General features: G+C 47.4%; 2 protein-coding genes across 2 annotated transcripts; one reads left to right on the top strand and one right to left on the bottom strand.

Annotated features, from left to right (window-relative positions):
- The first annotated feature begins 653 nt into the window (after nucleotides 1-653).
- On the top strand, nucleotides 654-9,945 carry LOC133378846 (uncharacterized). The gene is made up of 3 exons (XM_061613460.1): nucleotides 654-792; nucleotides 2,122-2,427; nucleotides 9,631-9,945. The coding sequence occupies exons 1-3, from the start codon at nucleotides 654-656 to the stop codon at nucleotides 9,813-9,815; spliced, it is 630 nt and encodes a 209-aa protein (XP_061469444.1). The 3' UTR covers nucleotides 9,816-9,945.
- Nucleotides 9,946-19,239: 9,294 nt separating this feature from the next.
- Nucleotides 19,240-27,482, bottom strand: LOC133380955 (nuclear factor 7, brain-like). The gene is made up of 6 exons (XM_061619227.1): nucleotides 26,980-27,482; nucleotides 25,950-26,045; nucleotides 23,828-24,061; nucleotides 23,337-23,359; nucleotides 21,377-21,729; nucleotides 19,240-19,840 (listed from the first exon to the last, which is right to left on the bottom strand). Exons 1-6 carry the CDS (start codon nucleotides 27,403-27,405, stop codon nucleotides 19,317-19,319), a joined length of 1,656 nt encoding a protein of 551 aa, XP_061475211.1. The 5' UTR covers nucleotides 27,406-27,482; the 3' UTR covers nucleotides 19,240-19,316.
- Between the last annotated feature and the right edge of the window lie 4 nt (nucleotides 27,483-27,486).

A 27,486-nucleotide genomic window follows, 5' to 3' on the forward strand; every position in this document is an offset into this window, starting at 1 on the left:
TGTCCCCTGTCTGAAACTCTGGAGAGCCACTGCCAGTCAGTGCAGACGATAATGAGCTAGATGTACCAGTGGTCTGACTCAGTATTCTACTGTTTCTTGTGTTCTGAGGAGGGGAAGCCCTCACTGTTAGAACTACTTGACAGAGTAGGAATATGTTAGGGAGTAAAGGCCTATGGACATTCTGTAGGCCAGATGTAGAAGTTAGCCATGAAGAAAGCAAATTGCTAAATTGGCCATATTCTCTAATCCTAGTAAAGGGCTAGGCTTGTTTTTCAGCTGTGAGAGGTAGTTATCTCAGCTTTATAAAGTTTCACTGGTTCCAGAGATTGATCTCTCTACCATTTACACCATTCTAGGGCTCATAAGCCCTATCTCTACCACCAGAAATTTACTTTCTCAAGAGGCCTGGGTAACAGCATCCCATTCTCTGCCCACCCCTTCCTAGTCCAAAACCTCTCCTTCCTGGATCATGATACACATGCTAAAGGGGCAAAGGTCATTGGGATCCTGTCATTAAAGGCATCCCAACCGCACACACTGATATGCCATAGGGGCTATTGCATCAGCCTCCTCTACCTCTGCAAAGGTTCCATTGTGACATCAACGTGGAACCTTGTAAAAATCATTAGGAAACTGCCAGGCTAGTTGGTGGGATGTGGGCCTACAGTTCACCAATACAGGAAGGGAAGAGATTATGGGTGTGCACCTCGGCCTTGATCCTAATTTTGGGAGGTCTTTTGGGACGATGGATCACAGAGGTTCGAGCTGCGCCTATAAGCAGAGAGGCAGCAGGTAAGTGACACCCGGCATGGGGAATGGACTCTAGGCCTTTTGTTGGTCGAGCCCATGTGAGGCAGTGTTTAGAGCGGGGTTGCTAACTTTTTTTTTTACCGGAGGGCCACATTAGCTTTAGGCCAACCCTCCGAGGACCAATATTAGACGTGGCCAAAGCAAAAGTAGGTGTGGCTTCTCCCTCGCACAGACATGTACATACAGCTTTCCTTGCCCCCCCAGACACATACACAACACATACAATACACACGTACAACTCAGACAGACCTATCACGTCTATGTAGCGCTGAGATCGCTCCGTCAGCACAAACATATCTGTTTGACTGATGGAGCAATCTCCCCTCTCCTCCCCCTATGTGCTGTGGGGCCAATTTGGGTGAAGCAAAAGGAGGAGGAGATCCATGTTCTGCTAGCGGGAATCGTTGCAATGGCTCCTCCTAGTCAGACGGTTAGTTGGATCTGTCATTATTTCCATTCCTGTGTGCATACAAGAGGGAATATGAATGATAATTATAAAAAATAAGGTGGTCCATAAAACAAAAATAACAGCTTTAACCAGGACCTTTGGGGGGGGGGCACAAAGGACAATTATCCCGGGCCTCACACATGGAGAGGGCCACATGAACATTGGCATTGCTGCATTCTTGCCAACTCTTTTCTTTCAGAATCCCACTAATTTGACTACCATGAACCTAACAGGGAAAAAATTACAAAACTCTACTGGCGGCCGTGTCCTTTTGTCATGACAGCATGAGCAAGATGGTTGTCGCCACAGGCAAGGTTAATAGTAGCAAACCCAGCCCAACCAGAGTCAGACTTTTTTTTTATCTCAGAAACATCAGTTGGGCAGACAAATGGACGGACAAACCGAATAATTATGCCTGTTTAAATATATATGCTTTAAAAACATTAAGTGGAATATAGGGCAAAATATTTCCCAGTTTACCAAAAACCTCAGCCTAGATCTGCCCTTGGGGTTGGGGGTGCCGATTGCATGGTTTACTTAGGGTGCCAATTGCTGGCAGCTATCTGGTTTATTTCCAAGCTAGGGATCCTTCGCTAGGGCCAGGCCAATGGAGAATCACCAAAAGAATGAACCTGAACACCTTTCAGAAGAGTTTCAAGGTTGTTCAAGTTTACTATTTGGATTTTGGCAACTGAAGCTGAGCCAATGAAGAGCCTCAATGGATGTTCTGATTGAATGGGATATTAACAATGCCCATTTATTTATATTCTTTTAACTGATAGCTGAACCAAGCCTTTGGGATAGAACACATCATGCATCTAAATCTATAACCATATATACCTGACCTAATTTCTTTCCACCAGCACCTGGTCTTTGCCCCACCATCCACCGTTTTATCCCCCGTGACTCCAAAGCCTTCATCCCTATACCCCGAACCAAGGGATTCTCAATTCTCTGCAAAGTGAACACTTCCTCATCCCGCTGTGAGTGGGTCCTGCTTGCTAGCAGGGGGCGCTCATACTATTTCAACATGGACCTGAAGGAGCACCTCATCCTATACAACATGGGCCTCATCATCACGCGCATGAGCAAGGAGCTGGAAGGGGAGTACCATGTCCTCTCGGGCATCAACAAAACCTGTGAGGGCCGGGTCTTCATGACGGCTGTGGGTAAGAGTCCCGCAGAGAAGGAGGATGGCAATGTAATGAATCACTAAAAAAAAGTGATGGTTGATGTATGGATTAGGGCAAGGGGTTGCCAATGTGATGCCCATGGGCACCAGTGAATCCACCAGTACCTTCTATGGCACCCACAAAACGATTCAGTAATATCTCCCAAAATTTCATAATGCGCAAGAGGCTGTTTGCTCTTCCTGATCAGTTCCAGCGTCTCCAACACTGAACATGTCAGTGGATGCCTCCTCCTTCCTTTTGTTCAGAAGAAAGGAGAGATGCAAAGAGTGCTGGCTGATGTAGGCACCTTTTTTCCTGTTGATGGAGTAGCTGATAGAAGGGTTTGCTTGCACCAATTTGTGCTTTTTTACATGTGGCAGCCATTGAGCCACACCCCTGTGGCAACCGCTTTGTGTTGTGCCATGCTCCCATGGCCGCCATTTTGTAACTGGCACCTACAGGCACTTCCACAAAATTCCAGATAGTGCACACTGGCTCAAAACACCTGGTGAATCTTAGATTAGGGTGTCTTATTTATTTATTTATTCATTCATTCATTCATTCAATTTGTATCTCGCCCTTCCTCCCGGCATATAAAGAGAGGTGATGCAGTGTAGTGAACAGAGCATTTGACCAGAATTGGAAAGACCTGGGTTTAAATCGCCACTCAACTATGAAGCCTGATGAGCTATAGTAGGTGTCTTATTAGGGTGTTTTGGCTACAGCACTAAGATCATGCTGAAGCTATGGGAAAAGAGTGAGTTTGCTTGGTGTGGCAGTGCCATTTCTAGGCCACTTAAAGCACAAGACTATGGATGACTCAGAGAAAATCAATAATCCTCTTAGTATAAAAGCTGAACACAGAGCATTTAGACATCAGACCATGTCCAAGAGGGCCTAGAGAGCAAGGTCAACTTGACCCACAGGAGACTGGCCCCACTGTTAACAGATGTCCTAATGAGGACCTAGGGCTGTCAATATCTGCTGTTTCTTAACCCTGTCTTTAATAAATATTTTGTTAGACCTTATCAAGCTGATGTCTAATTGCCTTGCTGTTATCAAATGTGAATCCTACCCCAGGCCTAGCTACCTTATGGTGCAACATGCATTCATGATCACATATGCACCCATATGCGAATTTCCACACATGTTGCCAAAGGGGGCACATTTGCTAAAATTTTGGGCCAGAGTCACAGCATGCCCAAGGGATAAGAACTTAAGACAAGCCTGCTGGATCAGGCCATCTAGTCCAGCATCCTGTTCTCACAGTGGCCAATCAGATCTCTGTGGGAAGCCTGCAAGCAGGACTTGAGCACAAGAGCACTCTCTCCTCCTGCAGTTTCCAGCAACTGGTATTCAAAAGCATATTGCCTCCAAGGATGTGGTCCTCCAGATGTGTGTTGGACTACAACTCTTCCACCATCCCTGACCACTGGCTGGGGCTGGTTGTAGTTGAACAACATCTGGAGGACTACAGGTTCCCCATCCGATGTAGACTAATATCAGGGAGGAAATCACCAACCATAGAATACAAGGAGAAGGAACTCAGGATTCAGCAGGTTGTAATGGAGGTCTAGACACAACAAGGCAAACGCAAAATGTAAGTCACACAAGTTTGGGCCATGGAGTGCTAGCTGAGTGAAATCAGGCAAACAGGGAGGGAAAGAGAGAGCTTGAAATGATGATATTTTCCTACAAGAAGTAGCACTGGCCACCAACTTGGATGGCTTTACAAGAGGATTAGACAGATTTGTGGAGGATATGGTTAACTAGCCATGGTTATGTTCTACCTCCACAGTCAGAGGCACTATGCCTCTGAATCAGAACTTGGAAAAGTTACTTTTTTTGAACTACAACTCCCATCAGCCCAATCTGGTGGCCATGCTGGCTGGGCTGATGGGAGTTGTAGTTCAAAAAAGTAACTTTTCCAAGCTCTGCTCTGAATGCCAGTTGCTGCAAATCACAAGCAGGTAGAGTACTGTTGTCCTCAGATCCTGCTTGTGGGCTTTCCAGAGGTATCTGCTTGGCCACCATGAGACCAGGATTTTGGACTTTATGGGCCATTGATCCAGCAGACTTCTCATATGTTTTTGATATTTACCAGTTTCAGAAAGGTGAGGAGCTGAAGCTCTGCCTGGGGTGTTTGCAGTGAGCTAGGGGTGAGGGTAGCAAGAGTTGGTGTGAGTTTGGGGGGGGGGGACACACAGACACCTTGGCTGATAACAAGATACAACTTGTTACCACAACCAACCAGGAAAAAGGCTATGATGGAGGAACCAAGGGTTGGCAAGCCTTCAAAGGTCCCCTTGAGCCCTGCAAATGTACAGTTCCCAAAGCAAGGAACTAAACTTTCCCAATTTGTAGAAAAACAGAAGAATAGCTTAAAGGGAGAATGCCAGACAATGTGTCCCCTTCAGGGCCTTGACCAAGACCAAACAAAATAACAAATGTGAAGAGGAAACAAAAGTGGGGGAGGAGAGGCAGAGAAGGGAAAGGCTAGTTAGAGCTGGAGTAATCTAGCCAAGGAAAAGGTTCCACAAAGACTGAACTGGCTTGGAGCAGTCTGGTTGAGGACAGGACCCATGAAGCCTGAACAAATGTGGTTCTCCTGGAGAGAACTCTAAAAATGTTCTCTTTCCTAAGGGCAGAAGTTTATTTTATTTATTTTATTTATTTATTGTACTTTTAGACCGCCCTTTAGCGACAAGCTCTCAGGGCAGTGTACAGCAGAATAAAACCACATTAAAATACAGGTGAGTGTGGGTACAATACAACTATAAAAACATTTTAAAAGCACAGTTAAGACAAAGATTAAAATAAAATTAAAATTAAAATGCCTGGGCAAAGAGGTAGGTCTTTACCTGGCGCCGAAAAGATAACAAAGAAGGCGCCAGGCGTATCTCGTCAGGGAGGGCGTTCCATAATTCAGTGGCCACCACTGAGAAGGCCCTAGATCTAGTTATTGCTCTCCGGGCCTCCCTATGAGTTGGGACCCGGAGAAGGGCCTTCGACGTCGAGTGTAGCGAACGGGTAGGTACATAGCGGGAGAGGCATTCCACCAGGTATTGCGGTCCAATGCCGTTAAGGGCTTTATAGGTAAGAACCAACACTTTGAATCTGGCCCGGAAACATATTGGTAGCCAGTGCAGTTGGGCCAGGACAGGGGTTATATGGTCAGATTTTTTAGTCCAAGTAAGAACTCTGGCCACAGCATTGTGCACCAGCTGAAGTTTCCGAACCATCTTCAAAGGTAACCCTACGTAGAGTGCATTACAGTAGTCCAATCTAGAGGTTACCAGAGCATGGATAACTGTGGCGAGGTTCTCCCTGTCCAGATAGGGTCGTAGTTGGGCTACCAGTCGAAGCTGGTAGAACGCATTCCGTGCCACCGAGGCTACCTGAGCCTCCAGTGACAGGAGCGGATCTAATAAGACCCCCAAACTACAGACATGCTCCTTTAGGGGGAGTGTAACCCCATCTAGGGTAGCTCGGACATCAACCATCTGGGCAGAGAGCCCCCCCACCAACAGCATCTCAGTCTTGTCAGGATTGAGTCTCAGTTTATTAGCTCTCATCCAGTCCATTATCGCAGCCAGGCAGCGGTTTAGTACATTGACAGCCTCACCTGAAGAAGATGAAAAGGAGAAGTAGAGCTGCGTATCATCAGCGTATTGCTGGAAACGCACTCCAAATCTCCTAATGACCTCACCCAGCGGCTTCATATAGATGTTAAAGAGCATGGGGGACAGAACTGAACCCTGTGGGACCCCATATTGGAGTATCCAGGGGTTCGAGTAATGCTCCCCAAGCATCAACTTCTGGAGACGGTTCTCGAGGTAGGAGCACAGCCACTGCCAAGCAGTGCCTCCAACTCCTAAGTCCGCAAGTCGCCCCAGAAGGATACCATGGTCGATGGTATCAAAAGCCGCTGAGAGATCAAGGAGAACCAACAGAGTTACACTCCCTCTGTCTTTCTCCCGACAGAGGTCATCATACAGGGCGACCAAGGCTGTTTCTGTACCAAACCCCGGCCGAAAGCCCGATTGAAATGGATCTAGATAATCAGTTTCATCCAAGAGGGCCTGGAGCTGGCGAGCGACCACACGCTCTAGAACCTTGCCCAGGAATGGAACATTTGCTACCGGTCTATAGTTGTCAAGGTTGCCAGGGTCCAAGGAGGGTTTTTTTTAGGAGTGGTCTCACCATCGCCTGTTTCAGGCAGAGTGGTACCACTCCCTCTCGTAAAGAGGCATTGATCACCTCCTTGGCCCAGCCGGCTGTTCCATTCCTGCTAGCTTTTATTAGCCACGAGGGGCAAGGATCCAGAGCAGAAGTGGTTGCCCGCACCTGTCCAAGCACCTTGTCCACATCCTCGAGCTGTACCAACTGAAAATCATCCAATAAAACAGGACAGGACTGTGCTCTGGACACCTTGTTAGGTTCAACTGCTACAATGTTGGAGTCGAGGTCCCGGCGGATGTTCGTGATCTTATCTTGGAAGTGTCTCGCAAACTCATTACAGCGGGCTGCTGATGGTATTATTGCGTTCTGAGGACCAGAGTGTAAAAGTCCCCGAACAACTTTATAAAGTTCCGCTGGGCGGTTAGAAGATGACTGAATGGAGGCAGCAAAGTATTGCTTCTTTGCTGCCCTCACCGCCTTCACATAGAGCTTGGTAGAGACCTTCACAAGTGCATGGTTACAGCCGTCGGGAGTTCGTCTCCATTTGCACTCAAGCCGTCTCCTTTCTTGCTTCATCACTCTTAGCTCCGGGGTGAACCAAGGAGCCAATTGAGCTCTGCAGAGGAGAGGGCGCACCGGGGCGATTGCGTCAGCTGCCCGGGTCATTTCTGTATTCCACAGAGTGACCAGGGTTTCGACAGGAGCGTCAGTTTTATCAGCCGGAAAACTCCCTAGAGCCTTCTGAAAACCCTCAGGATTCATTAGTCTTCGGGGATGGACCATCTTAATTGGTCCTCCACCCTTGCAGAGGGGAGAAAACATTGTGAGTCTAAACCTCAATAGGCGGTGATCTGTCCATGACAAAGGAATAGATGTAAAATCCCTCACTCCCAGATCACCATCCCCTAATCCAGTGGCAAAAATCAAGTCTAGATTGTGCCCCGAGATATGCGTAGGGCCAGTAACAAATTGAGACAGCCCCATGGCTGTCATGGAGGTCATGAAGTCCTGAGCCACCCCAGACAAAGCGGTCTCGGCATGAATGTTGAGATCCCCCAATGCCAAAAGCTTGGGGGATCGCAACAATAAATCCGCGACCACCTCTGTCAGCTCAGTTAGGGAGGCTGTTGGGCAGCAGGGTGGACGGTACACCAACAGTATTCCCAGTCTGTCTCGCTGACCCAACGCAATGTGGAGACACTCCAGACCATTAGCCACCTGGATAGGGTGCCTAACAAGAGGGATGGAACTTCTATAGACCACAGCGATTCCCCCTCCCCGACCCTCGGATCTACCCAGATGCTGAACCGAGTACCCAGGTGGGCATAGCTGGGAGAGATTAATGCCTCCCAGATTGCTCACCCAGGTCTCGGTAATAAATGCCAGATCGGCCGCCTCATCCACAATTAAATCATGGATGAGGGAGGTTTTATTATTTACCGATCTGGCATTAAGAAGCAGCAACTGGAGATCCGAGAGTTGGCTGATAGAACTACCAGCAATCCTGTGGATGTGGGGAGGACCGGAACACGGCACAGCCACCAATTGTCTGGGTCGAGTTCCCCTCAACTGGCATGTCCTCCTCACAAGTTACAGAATAATAGAGAGGATTGAATACTTTAAGTTTCCCACCGAGGGTGTATTTGAGTTGGAGTGAAAGTGGAGACAGGTCCCATGTGCAAATTGAATAATGGCTCATGGTATGGATATCTTGCTGAGCCACTCCCAGAATGCCATGCGCAAACCTGCTGGATGAGGAGTACCTAATTTTTACAGATGCCAGTGACCATTGATTAATTTATTGCAGGGGTCACTATTTTTCTTAGGCCAGTGGACACATTTGGATTTTTGAGTCAAGGGTACCACCCCCTTTGGTCACTTTTCCCTTCTTCAGATCGGTCCCCTTCCCTGCAAGTCAGAGAAAAAGCATGCACACACAAACTTTGCTTTTGTAAGGGATCTGGGTAAAAGCCGGATCCGGTACAAATAATCTGATCCCTGAAAAGCACATAGAGCTGAAAGAGGAAGTGGGAAAGAGTGTGACTCTTCCAGCTTCCTCCTTCAGTTCTATGTACTTTTCAAGCGAGACAAGGGTAACCACCCTTGCTAAATCATGAACAAGGGAGCAGGGAGGGGGGTTCAGAGGCTTCATGGGTGCCAGGGGAAGACCTCAAGGGTGTCATTGTGGCCATGGTGTCACATGGGTTACCCCTGACTTACAGGCAGAGCCAGTGGTTTTTTGGAATGGTGCGAAGGAATGGCCAAATAGAGGCAAGTGCTTAAATGTCAGTTAAGACATTTGTATATTTCTAGAGTCCTTGCTTGTTGTGGATGCAAGCATAACTCCAGCAGAGGAGGATTTCCAGGGTACATCACTGCTGACTTCCTCTATTTTGGTGCACAAGCCCTTGCTTTGCACAAGCCCTTGCAGAATGAAGCTTCTGGAGTCATGGTGTGCAGGGGTATACTCAAAATGCAAGTGAGGCTGCACAACTGAGTAACACCCTGAGCTCCTTTGAGGAAGGGTGGGATTAAAAAAAAATCAGTAAATTCTGAACCACCATCTAAATTAAGAACCTCACTAGCTGGGGGTGCAGTAGGAATATAGAATGCAAACCCGCAACACAATTTTTGACACATTTACTCCAGTGTAAGCCCAGTTAAGTTCAATGGGACTAATTCCCATTGAGGAAAGACAGTTCTGGGGCAGGAAGGGGCAAACTGGCAACCAGTCTCAGCCAAACAAATGAAGTGGGGCCACAACTCAGTGGTAGAGCATCTGCTCTGCATGCAGATTAAATTCCTGCCTTCTATAGGTAGGATTGGGAAAGAGCCCCATCTGAAATCCTGGAGGGCCTCTGCCAGTCAGTGTAGACACTACTGTACTGAGCTAGATGGCACACTAGTCTGTTTCAGTATAAGGCAGCTTCCTATAAGTGGCACGTGCTGTCTCCTTGTGTTCGTAGACAGTTGGCAACAGCTTTTAAACTCCTCCCCCCTTCTGCTTTTCAATTTCAGGTCCGTTGTTCCTATATCGGATTTTCCTGCTGATCCCTGGTATTGTGTTCCTGTGTGGACTGGGTCTGCTGTGGGACTGGCTGATAAAAGCCCGCAACCGGCTTGCGACCTCTGAGGAAGGGCAAGGTGCTAACGCAAGGATTCAGCACGTCATCCCTCCATTGGATCTGAGCAGAAACCCCTAATGGAAGTTCGGTCTCTTCCCCCATTCACTAAGGAAAGAACTTGAATGTGACCCTACAATCCATGTGCTCCGCATGTGTGGCTTGTACATATATCTCGTACGTTTTGCAAATATCCTGCTTGATTTTCCAAATATCCAGCCTATCTCCTGAAATCTTGATGTTTTCATTTATTTCCAAAGCCTTCGGTTGCTACATTTAATAAAGTTTTGTACATTGATCAGGTTTCTCATTGGTGCTAGATGGTTGGCTGACTTTTAAGGCTCAAGAATTTGTTCCAGTGACAAGAACTTGAATTCGGATTTGTAGCTGAAGTTGCAGCTGAGGGCTAAACTATACTTTATGTTAATGGCACGGATGCAATTGATATGTGGTGCACATTTTTAAAAGTGTAAATAGCAGCAGAGTGGCGACAGAGAGGGAGACTTTCTCTTTCCCCCTTGCTGTGGGGGTGTGCTATTAAAAGTGCCTCTCTCAGGCTGCTATTTGCATTAGGAGGAATCTTTCATTGGCACCAATGGAGGCTTCCCTCCCTATTCAAATAGACATTTCTGGGAGCCATTTTTCATAGGGACATCAGTCTGAGGAGGGAAAAGTTAATCCCTCTTTCTCCCCCTCCCCTGGCAGTCCTGCTACCGCTCAGCCCCCCTGCAGCTGTGAATTACACATTTTTAAAATTTGCACACTGCTTGCATTCATGCAATCAACCTCATGTCTACTTTGGTCCTGAGCAACTATCTGAGCGAACAGCAACAAAGGTTCAGCAGGTTTCTGCAAGTGGGTAGGTAAGCAGGTGTTTTCAGTACAACTGCATGTTATTCCAGTTCAGAGGTGGGGAACATTTTTCTTCCCAAGGGCCGCACTTCCACATCAGCAATCTTCTGAGGGGCTGCATGCTAGTGGTGGGCGGTCCCAGAGGCAAATGTGGGCATAGCCGTAGACAAATGTGGGTGGGGCTACGGATGTGACCTTTGTTCAGCAGGCTACACTCTTGTCTTGCACGATCCAGAGGTCTTTACATGGACAACGGCATACACATACCTCTCCATCCTCCACCCAAGCAAGCAAGCAGAGTTATCACAATTGAAGGACACATACTTGACAGGCAAAAGAATTTGAGGGTGCAGAGAAGGGCCAGTGAGGGGTGTGGCCTGGGGAAGGAAAGTGGCCCAAGAACATAAGGACCTAGACTCTCAAGTTATAGCAGTAGATCCTAGTGAGATGTCTGGAGCACAGTCTTGTCCTGTTTTGTTGGATGAGCTTCAGTTGGTTCAACTCGAGGACGTGGACAAGGTGCTTGGACAGGTACGTGCAACCACTTTGGTACTGGATCCTTGCCCCTCCTGGCTGATAAAAACTAGCAGGAATGGAACAGGTAGCTGGGCCAAGGAAGTGATAAATGCCTCTTTACGAGAGGGAGTGGTCCCGGGCTGTCTGAAAGAGGCAGTGGTGAGACCACTCCTGAAAAAGCCTTCCTTGGACCCAGACAATTTTAACAGCTACAGGCCAGTGGCGAATGTTCCATTCCTGGGCAAGGTCTTGGAACGGGTGGTTGCTAGCCAGCTCCAGGCGCTATTGGATGAAACTGATTATCTAGATCCATTTCAATCGGGTTTTAGGCCCGGTTTTGGCACTGAGACAGCCTTGGTCGCCCTGTACGATGACCTATGTCGGGAAAGAGACAGAGGGAGTGTAACTCTGTTGATTCTCCTTGATCTCTCAGCGGCTTTTGATACCATCGACCATGGTATCCTTCTGGGGAGGCTCGCGGAGTTGGGAGTTGGAGGTACTGCTTGGCAGTGGTTCCGCTCCTACTTGGCGGGTCGTCTCCAGAAGGTAGTGCTTGGGGAACATTGCTCGACACCGCGGGCTCTCCAATATGGGGTCCCGCAGGGGTCAGTTTTGTCCCCCCTGCTTTTTAATATCTACATGAAGCCATTGGGAGTGGTCATCAGGAGTTTTGGAGTGCGTTGTCATCAGTATGCTGATGACACGCAGCTCTACTTCTCCTTTTCATCTTCTTCAGGTGAGGCTGTCGATTTGCTGAACCGTTGCCTGGCCGCGACAATGGACTGGATGAGAGTTAACAAACTGAAGCTCAATCCAGACAAGACTGAGATGCTGTTGGTGGACGGGTTCTCTGATCGGATGGTGGATATATACCCTGTCCTGGATGGGGTTACACTCCCCCTAAAGGACCGGGTTCGTAGTCTGGGAGTCTTTTTAGACTCTTCCCTCTCACTTGAGGCTCAAGTAGCCTCGGTGGTTAGGAATGCGTTTTACCAACTTTGGTTGGTAGCCCAGCTACGTCCCTATTTGAGTAAAGAGGACCTTACATCAGTGGTACATGCTCTGGTAACCTCACGTTTGGATTACTGTAATGCGCTTTACGTAGGGCTACCTTTGAAGACAGTTCGGAAGCTACAACTAGTGCAAAATGCGGCGGCCAGATTGCTGACAAGGACCAAGCGGTCCGAGCATATAACACCTGTTCTGGCCAGCTTGCACTGGTTGCCAATATGTTTCCGGGCTAGATTCAAAGTGTTGGTATTAACCTATAAAGCCTTATACGGTGCGGGACCACGATACCTTGCGGAACGCCTCTTCCGATATGAACCGGCCCGTGCACTACGTTCTGCTACGAAGGCCCTCCTCCGGGTTCCAACTCACAGGGAGGCCCGGAGGGTGATGACAAGATCTAGGGCCTTCTCAGTGGTGGCCCCCGAACTATGGAACAGTCTCCCCGAGGAAGTACGCCTGGCGCCGACTCTGCTCTCCTTCCGGCGCCAGGTCAAAACCTTCCTATTCTCTGAAGCATTTTAAGTTACACTGATTTACTTTTTAAAATGTTTATTGTATTGGATTGATGATTGTATTTTAGTATTATTTTGTTATTCATTGTATTTTTATGCTATTTTATGTTCACCGCCCAGAGAGCTATTGCTAGTCGGGCGGTATATAAATTTAATAAATAAATAAATAAATAAATAAATAAATAAATAAATAATAAATAAATAAGAATGTAAGACAAGCCAATGGATCATGCCAATGGCTCATTTAGTCCAGCATCCTGTTCTCACAGTGGCCAACCTGATGCCTGTGGGTAGTCCGCAAGCAGGACCTGAGTGCAAGAGCACTCTCCCCTCCTGCGGCTTCTGGCAAGTGGTTTCCAGAAGCACACTGCCTCTGAATGTGGAGGCTGAACATAGCCATCATGCCTAGTAGTTATTGACAGACTTATGTTTCATGAAGTTGTCTAATTCTCTTTTAAAGCCATCCAAGTTGGTGGCCATTACTGCCTCTTGTGGGAGTGAATCCCATAGTTTAACTATGCACTGTGTGAAGAAGCACTTTCTTTTGTCTGTCCTAAATCTTCCAACATTCAGCCTCATTAGATGTCCCCAGGTTTAGGTGTTATGAGACAGGGAGAAAAACGTTTCTCTGTTCCATTTTCTCCATGCTATGCATCATTTTATACACTATCATGTCACCTCTCACTCACCTTGTCCTTAAAATATAAAGCCCCAAACGCTGCAACCTTTTCTCATAGGGAGTCACTCCATCCTCCAGATCATTTTGGTTGCCCTTTTCTGAGCCTTTTCAGCTCTACAATATCCTTTTTGAGGTGAGGCAACCAGAACTGTACACAGTATTCCAAATGTGGCCGCGCCATAGATTTGTATAGTGGCATTATGATATTGACATTTTTATTTTCAATCCCTTTCCTAATTATCCCCAGCATGGAATTTGCCTTTTTCACAGCTGCCGCACACTGGGTCAACATTTTCATCGTGCTGTCCACTACAACCCCGAGGTCTCTCTCCCGGTCAGTCACCGCCAGTTCAGACCCCATGAGCGTATATGTGAAATTATGATTTTTTGCTCCAATATGCATAACTTTACACTTGTTTACATTGAATTGCATTTGCCATTTTACTGCCCATTCACTCAGTTTGGAGAGGTCCTTTTGGAGCTCTTCACAATCCCTTTTTATTTATTATTATTTATTTATTATTTTATTTGTATCTCGCCCTTCCTCCCAGCAGGAGCCCAGGGCGGCAAACAAAGCACTAAAAACACTTTAAAACATCATAAAAACAGATCTTAAAATACATTAAAACAAAACAGCGTTAAAAACATTAAAAAAACAACTTTAAAAAAGAGTTAAAAACATTATTAAAAAACATATTAAGTAATTCTAACACAGACGCAGACTGGGATAGGTCTCAACCTAAAAGGCTTGTTGAAAGGGGAAAGTCATCAAAAGGCGCCAAAAAGATAGCAGAGATGGTGCCTGCCTAATATTTGTTTTAACAACCCTGAACAATTTAGCATCATTAGCAAAACTGACCACCTCACTGCTCACCCCTAACTCTGTATCATTTATGAACTAGTTAAAAAGCACAGCTCCCACTACTGATCCTTGGGGGACTCCACTTTCTACATCCCTCCATTGGGAAACTGTCCATTTATTCCTGCTCTCTGCTTTGCTTTCTGTGTCTTAGCCAGTTCTTGATCCACTAGAGGACATCTCTTATTACAAGACTGCTAAGTTTACTCAGGAGTCTTTGGTGACATAACTTGTCAAAAACCTTTTGGAAGTCCAACTATATTACGTCCACTGGATTTCCTCTATCAGTATGCTTGTTGACACTCTCAAAGAACTCTAATTGGTTAGTGAGACAGGACTTACCCTTGCAGAAGCCATATTAGCTCTGCTTCAGAAAGGCAGGCTTGCTTATTAATTAATTAATTAATTAGTTGATTTAAATCCCACCCTTCTTCTCAATAGAGCCCAGGGTGGCAAACAAAAGCACTAAAAACACTTTAAAACATCATAAAAACAAACTTTAAAAGACATGAAAGCAAAACATAAGAACATAAGAACATAAGAAGAGCCTGCTGGATCAGGCCAGTGGCCCATCTAGTCCAGCATCCTGTTCTCACAGTGGCCAACCAGGTGCCTGGGGGAAGCCCGCAAGCAGGACCCAAGTGCAAGAACACTCTCCCCTCCTGAGGCTTCCGGCAACTGGTTTTCAGAAGCATGCTGCCTCTGACTAGGGTGGCAGAGCACAGCCATCATGGCTAGTAGCCATTGATAAACATCTTTAAAAACATCTTTTAAAAAAGGGTTTAAAAACATATTAAAAAGCAATTCCAACACAGACGCAGACTGGAATAAGGCTTGTTCCATATGGTTGGTTATTTTATCTTTAACAATTCTTTCTACCAGTTCTCCCGGGACACATGTTAAGCTAACCAGCCTGTAAGATTGCCAGGGCCAGATAGAGAGACCTGGAGGACCTGAGGTTCCCCTTCCCTGTTCTAAAGTGATGTCACCCTGAGCTCCTTTGTAAGGAACAGCAGGATATAAATTTAATAAATAAATAGTTCCCATATGCCAGAGAGAGGGGGGAGTCTGTAGCCATCCAGATGTTGTTGGACCACAGCCCCCATCATTGACCATTGGAGTCCAACAACATCTGGAGAAATGCCTGAAATTACTTTTCTGAACTGGGATCTATAGTAGGGGGTGGGAGACCTGTGGCCCACCCCTACTATATGCCAGTTCTGAAGAAGTAATTTCAGGTGTTTCTATTGATTGACACAGGATTCATGATAGGGTGATACACCAGAGAGCAAGCCTATTGATCCGACAGAAGCACCAATGGCAATTTAAACAGCTGAATGTATATCCCCCTTCAAATAATAAAAATCCTGGGAACTAAAAACATTATATTAAAGAGGCAAAAACAGCACATTAAATGAAGCTCCCCAGCAGCTAATGTTTATTGCCATTGAGAGAAGTCACTTGAAGGTTACAGTTAAGTGGAGAAATGTATGAATAAGGTACACAGCTGTTGCACAGTTAAACGGTATTCAAAGTGTGCACAATTAGTGGATGAAAAAAGCCACACAAATCAATCAAGCAAATCAATCAATCTTAATGTTCATAAATGTGACTTCCTAACATTTTTGGCACAGAACTTACGGGAGGCAGCAGGCATACAGTTCTGATCAAGACATTCACTGGAATAAATGAATATAGCTCCAGCATGAAAAATGGAGTCAGATCGTCAGGAATAAGAATCTCAGCTGGGGGGGGGGGGATGAAGGCATTTAAAAGTCCCATTGTCATCATCAGTCTGGCTGACTGGTGGATATGTCAACAATGGAAATATTGCCACTCTGAAAAATTATGCACGCACAAGGTCTTTTGAATAACACAGCAGTTGATATGAAAAATACAACATTCCCCCTTCCTTCCTGCATAAAATCCAGTGTACAGGATGAGAGCTTTTAAAAGACTTGAAGGAGGTACTTTAGAACCGCTGCTGTCCATGATGTACTATACATATTATACTCTGGTCTCTGATAAAATACATTTTGTCAAAAACATGCACAACAGGCTGCCAATTTGCAGTGTGTGTCTGTATGTGTGTGTGAAGAGATAGCCTGCTCATGGCTTTCTGGTGCAGCTTGATGTGCTGAAATCAGCAGGGATGGAGATAAGGGTTGTCACTGGCTAATTTCTGCGGATCAAGCTGCTTTTGAAAGGTACAGGAGCAGGAGCTGGTTAAGAAGTTGGTAACCCTCCCTGCAGAACTCCCTGTGACTAGAGACCATTTTGCAACAGGAAAATAAACATGGGCAACAATGGCTGTAATCACACCAGCTTCACATCTGTGAAGAGCTATTGCAGTCTTCCTCAGCCTAATGCTCTCCAGATTTTTTGGGGGGACTACAACTCCCATCAGCCAGAGCCAGCGTGGCCAATGGTCAGGGATAATGTACGTTGTAGTCCATCTGGAGGGCAGTGGAGGCTAGCCCATTAGGGTGGACAGGGCGCTGTCCCACCAACCTCGGTCTGCCCTTAGCCCCAGTCCCCACTTGCCTGCATGTTGGCATACAAGCAATCCAGGGAATGGCACTGCCTGTCCGCTTCCTCCTCTGCAGTCTCCATGTTGCTCTTATGGAGCTCAGCAAGGAGAAGGATGGGGACAAAACTAGAATGAGTTGGCTCTGGCTCCACCAGCAGTTGGTCTCCTTGCCTTCTGCCCTACCAGCCCCCAATGGCCACCAACCCCCACTGCCAGAGGGCACCAGGTTGTGGAAGGCTGGACACCTGTTTGTAAACAGCCTAAACTTGGATGACCCTTTAAAAAACATGCACAGACATCATCCAAATGGTTTTCAGACCTAAGGTTGTATCCAATGCTAGTCCTACTCAGAGACTAGAGTAGACCCATTGAAGTTACTAGACATGACTAAGTTAGGCCCATTGATTTCAATGGGTCAATTTTGAGAATTTAGGGTAGGGGCAAATTACAGGCTTAAAATACAGCAAGGCAGTTTTTCTCACTGCATTTCAATTTGATTTTGCAAATCCTGGGCTATAAAGACTCTAGTCGCCAGAGCAAAGTGTTTCCATTAGCCATACCTAGAGGGGGAATAGATTGATCTGCAGATCAGTTGTGAAATCTCTTTGAAGCTGAATTTTTTTAAAAAAACCTCACTCAAGCAGCTCCCACCAGGTTTTACAGTAAAAAGGGGCGGGGTTTGACTTCAGAGCCCATGACTGGCCCAGTCATTCCATGTCCAGTGCCTCCTCTGGCCACCCCCAGTGGCATATGCGACCCAGTCCCTGAACCACCTCTTATGGACGGACCCAGAGAGGACACTGCCCCACTGTGAACCTCTGATGCCACTTCGCGCATGCTCGACCAGCAGCCAAACAGAAGATGTGGGAGTGAGGGTGACTCTGCCTCTGCCCTGTTGTAGCTTTTATTTCAATTTTGATGGGAATTTCTCAAGGGGCTAGGTTGCCAGAACCCTTTGGCTCTTTTCCCTCTCCGCCCCAGTTTTGACAGGACAGCCTGTCTATCTATGCAAAAAGGTGTAAAGTCAAGTCCCATTCTGGTAGCCAGTGAGAGTTCAGAGCCCGTGTAGTTCCATCGGATAAAGAGGTGAGCTTTGATCAAGGAGACCTGGGGAAATGGTCCATGGATCTGTTGTGCGGCTTGGGCAAGTCACACCTGCCCATCTGTAAAATGGGAATAACAAGCTTACCTCGCCAAAGTGGCTGAGAAGCATGGTTTGCAAATGCAAGAGACTCGAAAATGCATGTGCCATTGAATATATTGTACCTCCCAAGCCAATTTTACACCGCTTAGAGATTTTTGAAATATTTTGAAATATTAAGTGGTATACAAATGCATTTTAATAATAATTTAATAATAAGTGTCATGTGCCCCCGTTTTCAGAAGAGAGAGGTGGAGATGCGCTGGAACCGGCAGAACAGTGAGTCTGTTTCTACCCCTGGTGTCTCCACTCACTCGCACAGCTTGGAAAAGTTACTTTTTTGAACTACAACTCCCATCAGCCCAATCCAGTGGCCATGCTGGCTGAGGCTGATGGGAGTTGTAGTTTTAAAAAGTAACTTTTCCAAGCTCTGCTTACTCGCTACCTGTACCCACTCCTCCACTCACTGCTATTGGTGGAGGTTTCATCCCTCCAACTCCAACTCCCTAGAAATCAATTTCTTGTTTCTCCTGGTGTTGGCTCTTTAAATAATCAAAGTGAGTGAGCTCCCCCCCTAGTTTACAGAGTCTGATAGACAGAGATGAGCATGGATCTCTGTCCTCCCTCCACCTGCCCTCTCTTGTTTTAAAATGAACAACACTTGAAATCCTAATCCATTTACCAGGGAGTAAGCCCCACTGAATTCAATGTGGTTTACTTCTGAGTAAGCGTGGGTAGGATTGCAGCGGATGGGTGGGAGGGAAATGAGATGCTCCTCTACGATACACCCCCCCCCCTCTAATCAGGCATGTAGGAAACATTTCCACTATATACACCGTGGATTTGCCACTCAAACAGTTTTAAAAAGTAGAGACACGTTTGCTGTTGCGCCAGTTCCAGTGCATCTCCACTTCTGTTTTCTAAAAACAGCACACAACGCTAGTCAAACACTGTCCCTTTTTACTCTAAAACCTGATCGAATCAGCTCAAGTGCTTTTTTTAAAAATTCAGCTTCAGACACATTTTGCAAGGATTGGTAAATCAGCCCTTTGCCCATCCAGGCATGGAATGCTTTGCTGTAGGCTCAGAGACAGTGATTGGCCCAACACTTTGCTGTGGGCAGTCCTGAAAGGCTTGAAGTCAGCAGCAGGGGAGGAAGGTGTGGCCAGGAGAGGGCAGAGCCGCTTCAAAACACAGCCAGAAAAACTATTCTCGCTGCTTTTCAAATGACTAGTGTGCACACAGCCAAAGTCGGAGTGAAGCTGGTTAGGGGGACACTGTGTCTAAACTCAGTATTTCAGAAGAAACCAGTGGATTGTGGGCAATTGTGGGTAAAGTAAGTCCTGTGTACCTGAATTCAAAGTACAGGAGTGACTGAGTTTTAAGTCAGTAATGTGTCCCTACCCTTAGTTGGCTACAACCCCTTCACTGCAGCCACCAGACTTGTCTTCTTGTTTTGATGTTGCAATCTGAGCCAGGGACTCAGAGCTCCAGGTCCCACATGGAGAGGGGGTGGCTGCCCTGGGTACTGAGAAAGGGAAGCAGCTCCTCATGGAAGGATACCTGGAAGGTGTAGAGGTGACTCATGCTGCTGCTGTTGTAAAAGGAGAGCTGCCCCCCTTCGAAGTCCAAGTAGACCCCAACCTTATCCACCCTCCCGCAGACTGAGAGCGGGGTAGGGGGCTCACTCAGCGCATGGTACTCCCCTGCCCTCAACTCAATGGCCCACACCCCTTCCTTGGGCTGGAAGTTCAGGCGCTTCTTGCGTCTCACGGACTTTTTCGCTGCCCCAACCACCCAGCCTGTGCTGTCCCCAACTAGCACCTCCCAATAGAACCGCCCGGTGGTGAAGCCCTTCCGCCCCACCACACAAGGGCTGGAGGTGAAGCGCTCTGGCTTTCGTCGCCAGAAACGTCGCCCCGGGCTGAACTGAACCGCGGTGGCTTCCTCCACAAGGACCAGACTGGGGTGAGCTGAGTTGCAGTCCAAGGTGATGCATGCAGGGACTGCGATGGGTGGGGGAGAGAGAGAGAAAGAGAGAATGGAGACAAAAATTAAGTATGAAAGAACGGACTATCTTCCACACAGTTGACCTGTGGAACTTATTGCCACAGTATGATCTAAAAGTCAGTAGTACAAATGTGGTCCAAAAAAAGAATAAGAAACAAGACTTAAGTATCATGAAAACCCTAATCATAAGGTCGCCATAAGTTGGGATCTACTTGAAGGCAGTCCATTCCATTCCATCACACAGAAAAATGACATATAGTATCACATTCATTCATATCCAAAATTGTCATTCCACAAGAGCTCTGGATTTTGATCTCCTGGGGGTGAGGCAGCGCGATCTTTCTACAATGAAAGCATAATCTTATCTGCAGACTTAGCTCCACCATGATTAGGGAGCTCCCTTATACTGAGGGTAGTATAACCAGTTCCAGTGCGTCTCCTCCTCTCTCTTCTGAAAACAGGGGCACATGGTGTTAATCAAACCCCGCCTCTTTTTATGGTAAAACCTGGTGGGAGCAGCTTGAGTGTGGTTTTCTTTTTAGTTCAGCCTCAAAGAGATTTTGCAACTGATTGGCAGATCAACCCATTCCCCCTCCAGATGTGACTAATGGAAATGCTTTCATCTGGTGACTAACAGCCTGAATCAGACCACTCATCCTTCAGCAACATCAGCTCTCCAGGGTATCAGGGTAGAGATACACTTACTGTTGTGCCGTTCCAGTGCATCTCTGCCTCTCTTTTCTGAAAACCGGGGCACATGCTAGTCAAACCCCTCCCCTTTTTACTGTAAAATCTGGTGGGATCAGCTCAAGTGCAGATTTTTTAAAATTCAGCTTCAAAGAGCTTTCACAACTGATCAGCAGATCAACCCGTTGCCCCTCCAGGTGTGGCCAGTGGAAACACTTTGCTGTAGGCAACTAGTGTGCTCACAGCCTCAGACAGGGACATTTCCAGTCCTACCAGGAGAAGCTGGGGACTGACGCTGGGACCTTCTGCATGCAAAGCAGATGCTCTGCCACTGACCCTTCAATGGCCAAAACATTCCCTCTCCTTCACTCTAAATTATGAAGTGTACGCATTTATGCCAGGACTCACTAAATTCTCTGTGATACCAAGGCATCATCACACACCAGGATCTGGGTGGGAAACTCTAGCTCTGCACTGGTAGTGCATAGTGAGCCCATGTGGCAGGAAGGGGAGGAGACAGATTCCAGTCGCATTCCTCACACATTCTATACACATTTAGTTGGTCATATAAACAGGCCACACAAACCAGACTGAGGCTTTCCAACTGATCAGGGACCCTGCTTTTTTGCAGGACTCCCTCCCAACCACACGCTACAGCTGTTCACATGATCAACTAACTGATCAACACATGGCAGTCAGAGATGGGGCCTTCCACCTATGCCTGTTCACCCTGTCTTGGCTACTGAGTCAGAACTTCTAGGTAACAGGATGAGCTTATACCTTCCCTTTTGGGGTTTTAAAATACATTTGACCTGCCTCCCAGAATGCACCATGAATCACCTTACCTGGATGTACTGCACCCAAGAGCTCTTTCCAGGCATAAAACTGTAGAGGACCCTTGAACTCGCCCAGGTTCAAGTCTACAGGCACCACTCCATCTGCATCCTCTTCCTTTGCTGCTGTCCCCTGCTCTGGCTCCTCTTCTTCCTCCTTCTCCTCTTCTTTCTCCTGCTCCTCCTCTTCTTCCTCCTCCTCTTCTTCCTCCTCATCAACTTCCTCATAAGCGCTCGCCAGCCCCTCGTCCGCCTCATTCTCACACTCATCTGTGTCTTCGCTACTGGCTCCCAAGCCTTCTCCTGCCACCTCAGCTTCTATTTCCTCTTCCTCCTCAGCCTGGGCTCCCTGCTCCTTACGGACCCTGCGGGAAAAGAATTCTCCAAGTATCCGCCATTTTATATGGATTTGCTCCTGTCCTCCAAATCCTGACTGAGCTGCATTTTTGCGGCCTTCTGTTTTTAAAACAATGCAATGCAGATACAAGGACAGTTTGAAGTGGTCTCCAGGTGGCAGCAATATTCCAAGAAGTCACTCTTTCAGAGCCGAAGGACAGGGATAGCCAATTCCTGCCCCCAACTCTTTATAAGGTCAAGCGCCACAAGCAAAATACATTGTTTGAGTTAGGGCTGTACAACCCCCATCATCCCTGACTGTCAGCCATGCTGGCTGGGGCTGATGGGTGTTCAACATCTGGAAGGCTACAGGTTCTCAAGCCGTGAACTCCATGCTGGGAAAGCTTCATCTGCTTTCTGCAGAATGGGCTGCTGTTTAAAAGCAGAAGAGCAGGCCACGCTGCTTTCTTCATGATCAGTTGGCAACCCTTCCCTACACACACAATGAAGGGGCAAGCAGAATCTCCTGAATGGTCAGCATTTTTCTGGATGTCTATTAATGCTAGGAGAGGTCACAGGTCCCATATATTTTTCTAAGTGTTTCTTGGGAGAGGGAGAGAAATAATGAATTTCTGGGAAAATGAATTGGGAAGTGATCTAGGTTACTGAATAAGATTGATCTTGGAAGGAGGGAAAGAATTAATTTGAGTTTTATTAAAACAGTTTATCTATGCTATATAGTTTTACTCTGTTTTAATTTAGCTTTTTATATTGATCGATTATATGGATCTTCCCTCTTATACATTTTATGTAAAATTTCTTTTTATATTAAGTATTATATAAATTTTATAAATAAATACATTTTCTCTAGAGATGATTGGAGGGGTAATGAATGCGGGGAGTTGAATTGATTTGGAGCAGGAACTGTTGGGAAATTACCTAGAGGTAAATCTATTGAAGAGGAATTAATTTGGGGTACTCTGGGACGGAATATAAATTAAATGAAGAATTTATTTGTGGTATTTGGATAAGGAACAGGGCTGGTGCCAGGCATGTATGGACCCTCAGGCATCAACCCCCCCCCATGCAGCTGATGTGGGCTTAAAAAGGCCTGGCCTGGTAACATCCGCCCACCAGCACACTGCATGCCCACACCTGAGCACATGCTGACGTGGCAACGCAGAAGGCAGGGCATCTGGGCCTATTTAAGCCTGCATCAGCTGCATGGGGGGTGTTATCTAGGAGAGTGGAGCTCCATCTCCATGATCCGCACGAGCATCAGGTCGCAAGGCGTGGTTTGTGCCCTGGGGTAAAGGTTGATGCCTCTGCTGCCATCTTGGGGGGTGTCAATCCTTTACCCCAGGCCACAAATCACACCCCGTGACCCAACGCTGGCATGCATTGTGGAGCTCCACCCTCCCAACTCCAGCCTATAGATTTAGGCAGGGGTCTTTTTGAGTCTCAGGGGCCTTTGGGCCGGTGCCCAATCTGGTCACCTGCTGGCACCAGGCCTACTGGGAATTTGCATCCTAAATTTGAATCTACAACTAGCCTATGCCCCAAATGTTTTCAGTGCCTAGCAATGTCCCAGCTCTGCAATGACTTATTACACAAGAAAGGGCATAGCACTACTCACCTCTCCAGCAACTCCTTTGCTTCCTGAATGGAAAGAAAAAGAAAGGGGTGAAGTGACATTAACATCTGAAAATGGCTCTTTCTTAGGATTCCCACCTCTTTCCCTGGCACAGACCCCTATGCTTTTAACGGCTGCGTGACATACAAAACAGACACAGCTTTTCTCTTTCATGGAGAGGGAAGTTTCTGCTTGTTATGCTGCTAGTAAAAAGCTAAAGAATCTCTCTATTTTGTGGGGGGGAGATGGTCACCACTATGAGGGCTGCTGAGAGGACTACCTGGACCAAGCCCCCCCCCCGAGAACTCTGTTTGTATGTCAGAATGCACACAGAGCCCCTTCACCCTCTGGTCAAATATATGGATGGCAAGGTGCATTTCATCAGGTGGCCGGGGCGGAGGGGGCTAGACCTGCGATCTCACTTCATGTGACAGTCATCTGAACCCTCTATCAACTTCCTCCCCAAGCACACCCCAGCCAAGGATCCTTCTCACCTTGAGGAAACTGATTTGGTCCTTGCATTCAAGTCCTGCCTCCACTCGGCAGAGGATCTCCGACCAAGAGGCCACCCTCCCATTCAGTTCCTTCAGCTTGGTTTCCATCTGGGCCAAGTTCTTCTCTTGCCGGTTCTCCAAGGCCTCCTTTAAACCCAACTCTCTGTCACTCAGCAGCTGGTGCATCTTCACAAACTCCCCAGAGACATGGTCGGACAAGGACTCGGAGCAGGTCTGGAAGGGGAGAGATGTGTCACACCCAAAGGGTCATGCTCTGCTCAAACAGGAATGGTGCCCATCCAAAAGCCAAGAACAGAATCTACCGATCCTTCAGCCCAAGGGCCACATTCCCTTCAACCCTCTGGGGGCCACATGCTGGTGAGGGGGGGCAGAGGCAACAGCAGGCAGAGCAACATATGTGAATTTTATCTTTGTAAACTTGGCTATTTTCTTCACACTCGTACATCCCTCTCCATCCTCCAGCTAGGTAAGTGGTCTGCCTTCTAGTCGATCCCGTCTTATGGCTACCCTATGCATAGGGTTTTCATGGTAAGCAGTGTTCAGAGGGGGTTTACCATTGCCTCCCTCTGAGGCTAGTCCTCCCCAGCTGGCTAGGCCCTGCTCAGCTTGCCATAGCTGCACAAGCCAGCCCCTTCCTTATCTGCAACTGCCAGCTGGGGGGCAACTGGGCTCCTTGGGACTCTGCAGCTTGCCCACGGCTGCACAGGTGGCCGGGCACGTAACCCCTGAGCCACTCACTGTTGGGTGATCTTTAGCTGGCCCTTGACACCCAGGAGACACGAGTGGGGACTTGAACTCACAGACTCTGGACTCCCAGCCAGGCTCTCCTCCCCACTGTGCTATACCAGCTGTTTAGCTAGGTAAGTAAGAAGCATTATCAGAGTTCAAGAACATATTCCATCCAAGCAAAAACAGCCAAGGAGGGTGCAAAGCAAGGTTGGCGTTCAGTATGGCTGAGGAGGGTGTGTGGCCTAGGGAGAGTCCCGAGAGCCAGACAGAGAGGCCTGGAGGGCCACATTTGGCCCCAGGCCTGAGCTTCCTCATCCCTGAATCCACTTCTCCCTAAGACCCTCTGTCTATATATCAGAGCCACGCAACACTCTACAATAAATCATTCAATCAGGCAATGGATTGTTATCCTCCTAAGAACATAAGAATTGTCTTGCTGGATCAGATGCAGTGGCAGCTGGTGGCTCCATGTCAGCGGGGCAGTGGAATCTGCTCCGGGTTTTGGTCTGAACCTTCAAGGAGCTGTCCAGGGTGCTAAAGCACTAAAACCTGGAGTACATTCCACTGCCTCACTAACATGGAGCCACCAGCTGCTACTGATCAGAGGAAGGGGCCCATCACGGTTTCCAAGAGCACCCAGCCAATATTCACAAGAAGGGCATGAAAGCAACAGACTTCCCCTGTTGCAATCATAACCAATATTAGCCATTCATGGTCAGGACTGGAGTACATGATGGAGGTTATGGAAAGCGGATCCCCACTGGGCTTGTAACATACAGAACAGCTTATGATGGGATGCACAACGTGAGTGGTCAACAGCACTCCTGTTCCACGTTCCCGTCAGTTGCGGGGGAAGTTATGGGGGGAGACTCAGAGCACCACAGCGTTTCTAAACATTACAAGCCAAGCTGAGATCGTCGTCATCATGTGTACTCTACCCTACAAGAAAGAAGCAAAGAGCCTTCATTTAGCTGAATAGACTCAACTGGCATTTGGTGTTGTATTTCACAAACGGTGACACGTGACATCAGTGTCATCTTCTCAGTGGCTGACTCATCTGCTTTCACTCTGCTTCTAATCAGCAAGAAAGCACAAGGAAACACGTTAAACGAGTCTTCTCAGTGGCTAACATACTTCCCTTTCATGCTGATTGGTTCACAGGACACTGGAGACATAGGGACCCTGTTGGGATCTGGCTCCCCAAAAAGGGGACGACTACACCACTGATCGGATATAGAACAACAGACAGGCATAACTGGTATCCACAGCAGCAGATTACAAGATGACCAGGAATCTGACAGATTCAGTCTGGCATTTAATAGTCTGAGAAGCCCAATCACCCCATCATAAAAGCCAACATCACTGCTTGCACCTTTAATTCGATAATGTTTTCCTGCTGGCGGCATTGGCTCATTTTCAACCGTCTGAGACCCTGCTCCAGAGGCTCTAGAGATGCCTTCAGCTGGTCCTAGAGGAAAAGAGAGAACCAGGCGCAGTTTAAGGGCTAGCATTGTTTTGAAGGAGGCAGAATTGAGTGGGGAAAATGCCATGCATAGACACCGAGGCCTTTGAGGGTCTCCCCATACAAAGATGGCATGTGTTGATACAGTCAAAGGATGCTTGGACAGAGATACGTGGGATCCTTGTGCTTATTTACACATTTGGGGCCACGGCTGTTAGCAGCCATGGTTGCTCTAATACCATGATTTTAAAATATCTACTGCTTGGAAATAAAGACGGCAAGGCAAGCATGCAGTGGTAACATCAGGAAAAAAATGGCGGGAAGGCAGCTTGGGAAGGCTGGGCAACCCTAAATCCATTGCACTAGGTCCTCCTTTTTAATTTCTATAACCAGATGATAAGGTACAGGAGTGTCAATAGATGGGGGCAATTCCTTTGTCCTGGTTGTTTTGTATAATTTGGGGGGGGGCATTCAGCCACTCTGCCTCTAGAACAAAAAAGAAAAAACAAGGGTGGCTAACCTATGGCCCTCCAGATGTAGCTGGGACTCCAACTCCCACCGTCTTTGAGAATTAGCCTGATGGGACCTGGAACCATACATCTGGAGGGCCACAGGTTCCTCAGACCTTCTACAAAGTGAAGTTCTATAGAGTGGCTAAGGCTACATACACACTATACATTTAAAACACACACACCCAAGATTCCTGGGAACTGTAGTTTACCCCTCACAGAACTATAATTCCCAGCACCTTTTTAACAGACTGCAGTTCCCAGGATTCCACCCCCAATGTAATTAAGGTCTTAAATGGCACATCTGGGAGAAGTCCTCTGACTGAAAGTTCTCTGACCTAGAAGCTCCCCTAGTAGGTGGGGAGCCTGTTGTTGTTACTCAGCTTTCATTTCACCGCTGAATAACAAAACATCCAAAACATTTCTCTCACCTGATAGGCCTGAACTGCATTTTTGATGGGCAAGAAGTCATGTCCACGATGCTGAGGCAAGTCCCGGCAGATGACGCAGACAGGGCCCTCATCCTGGCTACAGAAGAGTTTGAGTGGCTCCTCATGTTCCTCACAGAAGTACCAGCCTCTGGTCCCACCGATATGAGGGCCCTCATCTAGCTTGAGAAGCCGGGCCTTCTCTGCCAGACTGCAGAGGGCTCGATTGACAGCCATACGGCGCAAAGCAAATGGCCGCCGGCACTCAGGACAAAGCCCACGTCTCTGGCCCTTGGGGATGCAGGGCTCTAAGCACTGAGCACAGAAGCTATGGCCACACTCCAGCATGTGAGGGTCCCGAAAGATGGAGAGGCAGATGGGGCACAGCAGGTCCTCGGTAAAGCTGGATACCTCTCTCACAGACGCCATATTGAGAACAGTCAAAAGAGAGACCAGGCCCACCGCTTCTCCTAGATATGGTCTGTTCTGTACCTATTAGCTGGGAGACTT

This window comes from Rhineura floridana, chromosome 3, assembly GCF_030035675.1.
Source record: "Rhineura floridana isolate rRhiFlo1 chromosome 3, rRhiFlo1.hap2, whole genome shotgun sequence".
Lineage (NCBI taxonomy): Eukaryota > Metazoa > Chordata > Lepidosauria > Squamata > Rhineuridae > Rhineura > Rhineura floridana.

What these genes read in the sequence shown, in the direction of transcription:
- LOC133378846 (XM_061613460.1), top strand. Translation starts at nt 654, where the DNA reads ATGTGGGCCTACAGTTCACCAATACAGGAAGGGAAGAGATTATGGGTG. An exon ending in TATAAGCAGAGAGGCAGCAG is followed by an intron (nt 793 to 2,121) that starts GTAAGTGACACC and finishes TCTTTCCACCAG; the next exon opens with CACCTGGTCTTTGCCCCACC. An exon ending in GGTCTTCATGACGGCTGTGG is followed by an intron (nt 2,428 to 9,630) that starts GTAAGAGTCCCG and finishes TTTCAATTTCAG; the next exon opens with GTCCGTTGTTCCTATATCGG.
- LOC133380955 (XM_061619227.1), bottom strand. Translation starts at nt 27,405, where the DNA reads ATGGCGTCTGTGAGAGAGGTATCCAGCTTTACCGAGGACCTGCTGTGC. An exon ending in ATGCAGTTCAGGCCTATCAG is followed by an intron (nt 26,046 to 26,979) that starts GTGAGAGAAATG and finishes CTTTTCCTCTAG; the next exon opens with GACCAGCTGAAGGCATCTCT. An exon ending in CTTGGGTGCAGTACATCCAG is followed by an intron (nt 19,841 to 21,376) that starts GTAAGGTGATTC and finishes CACCCATCGCAG; the next exon opens with TCCCTGCATGCATCACCTTG.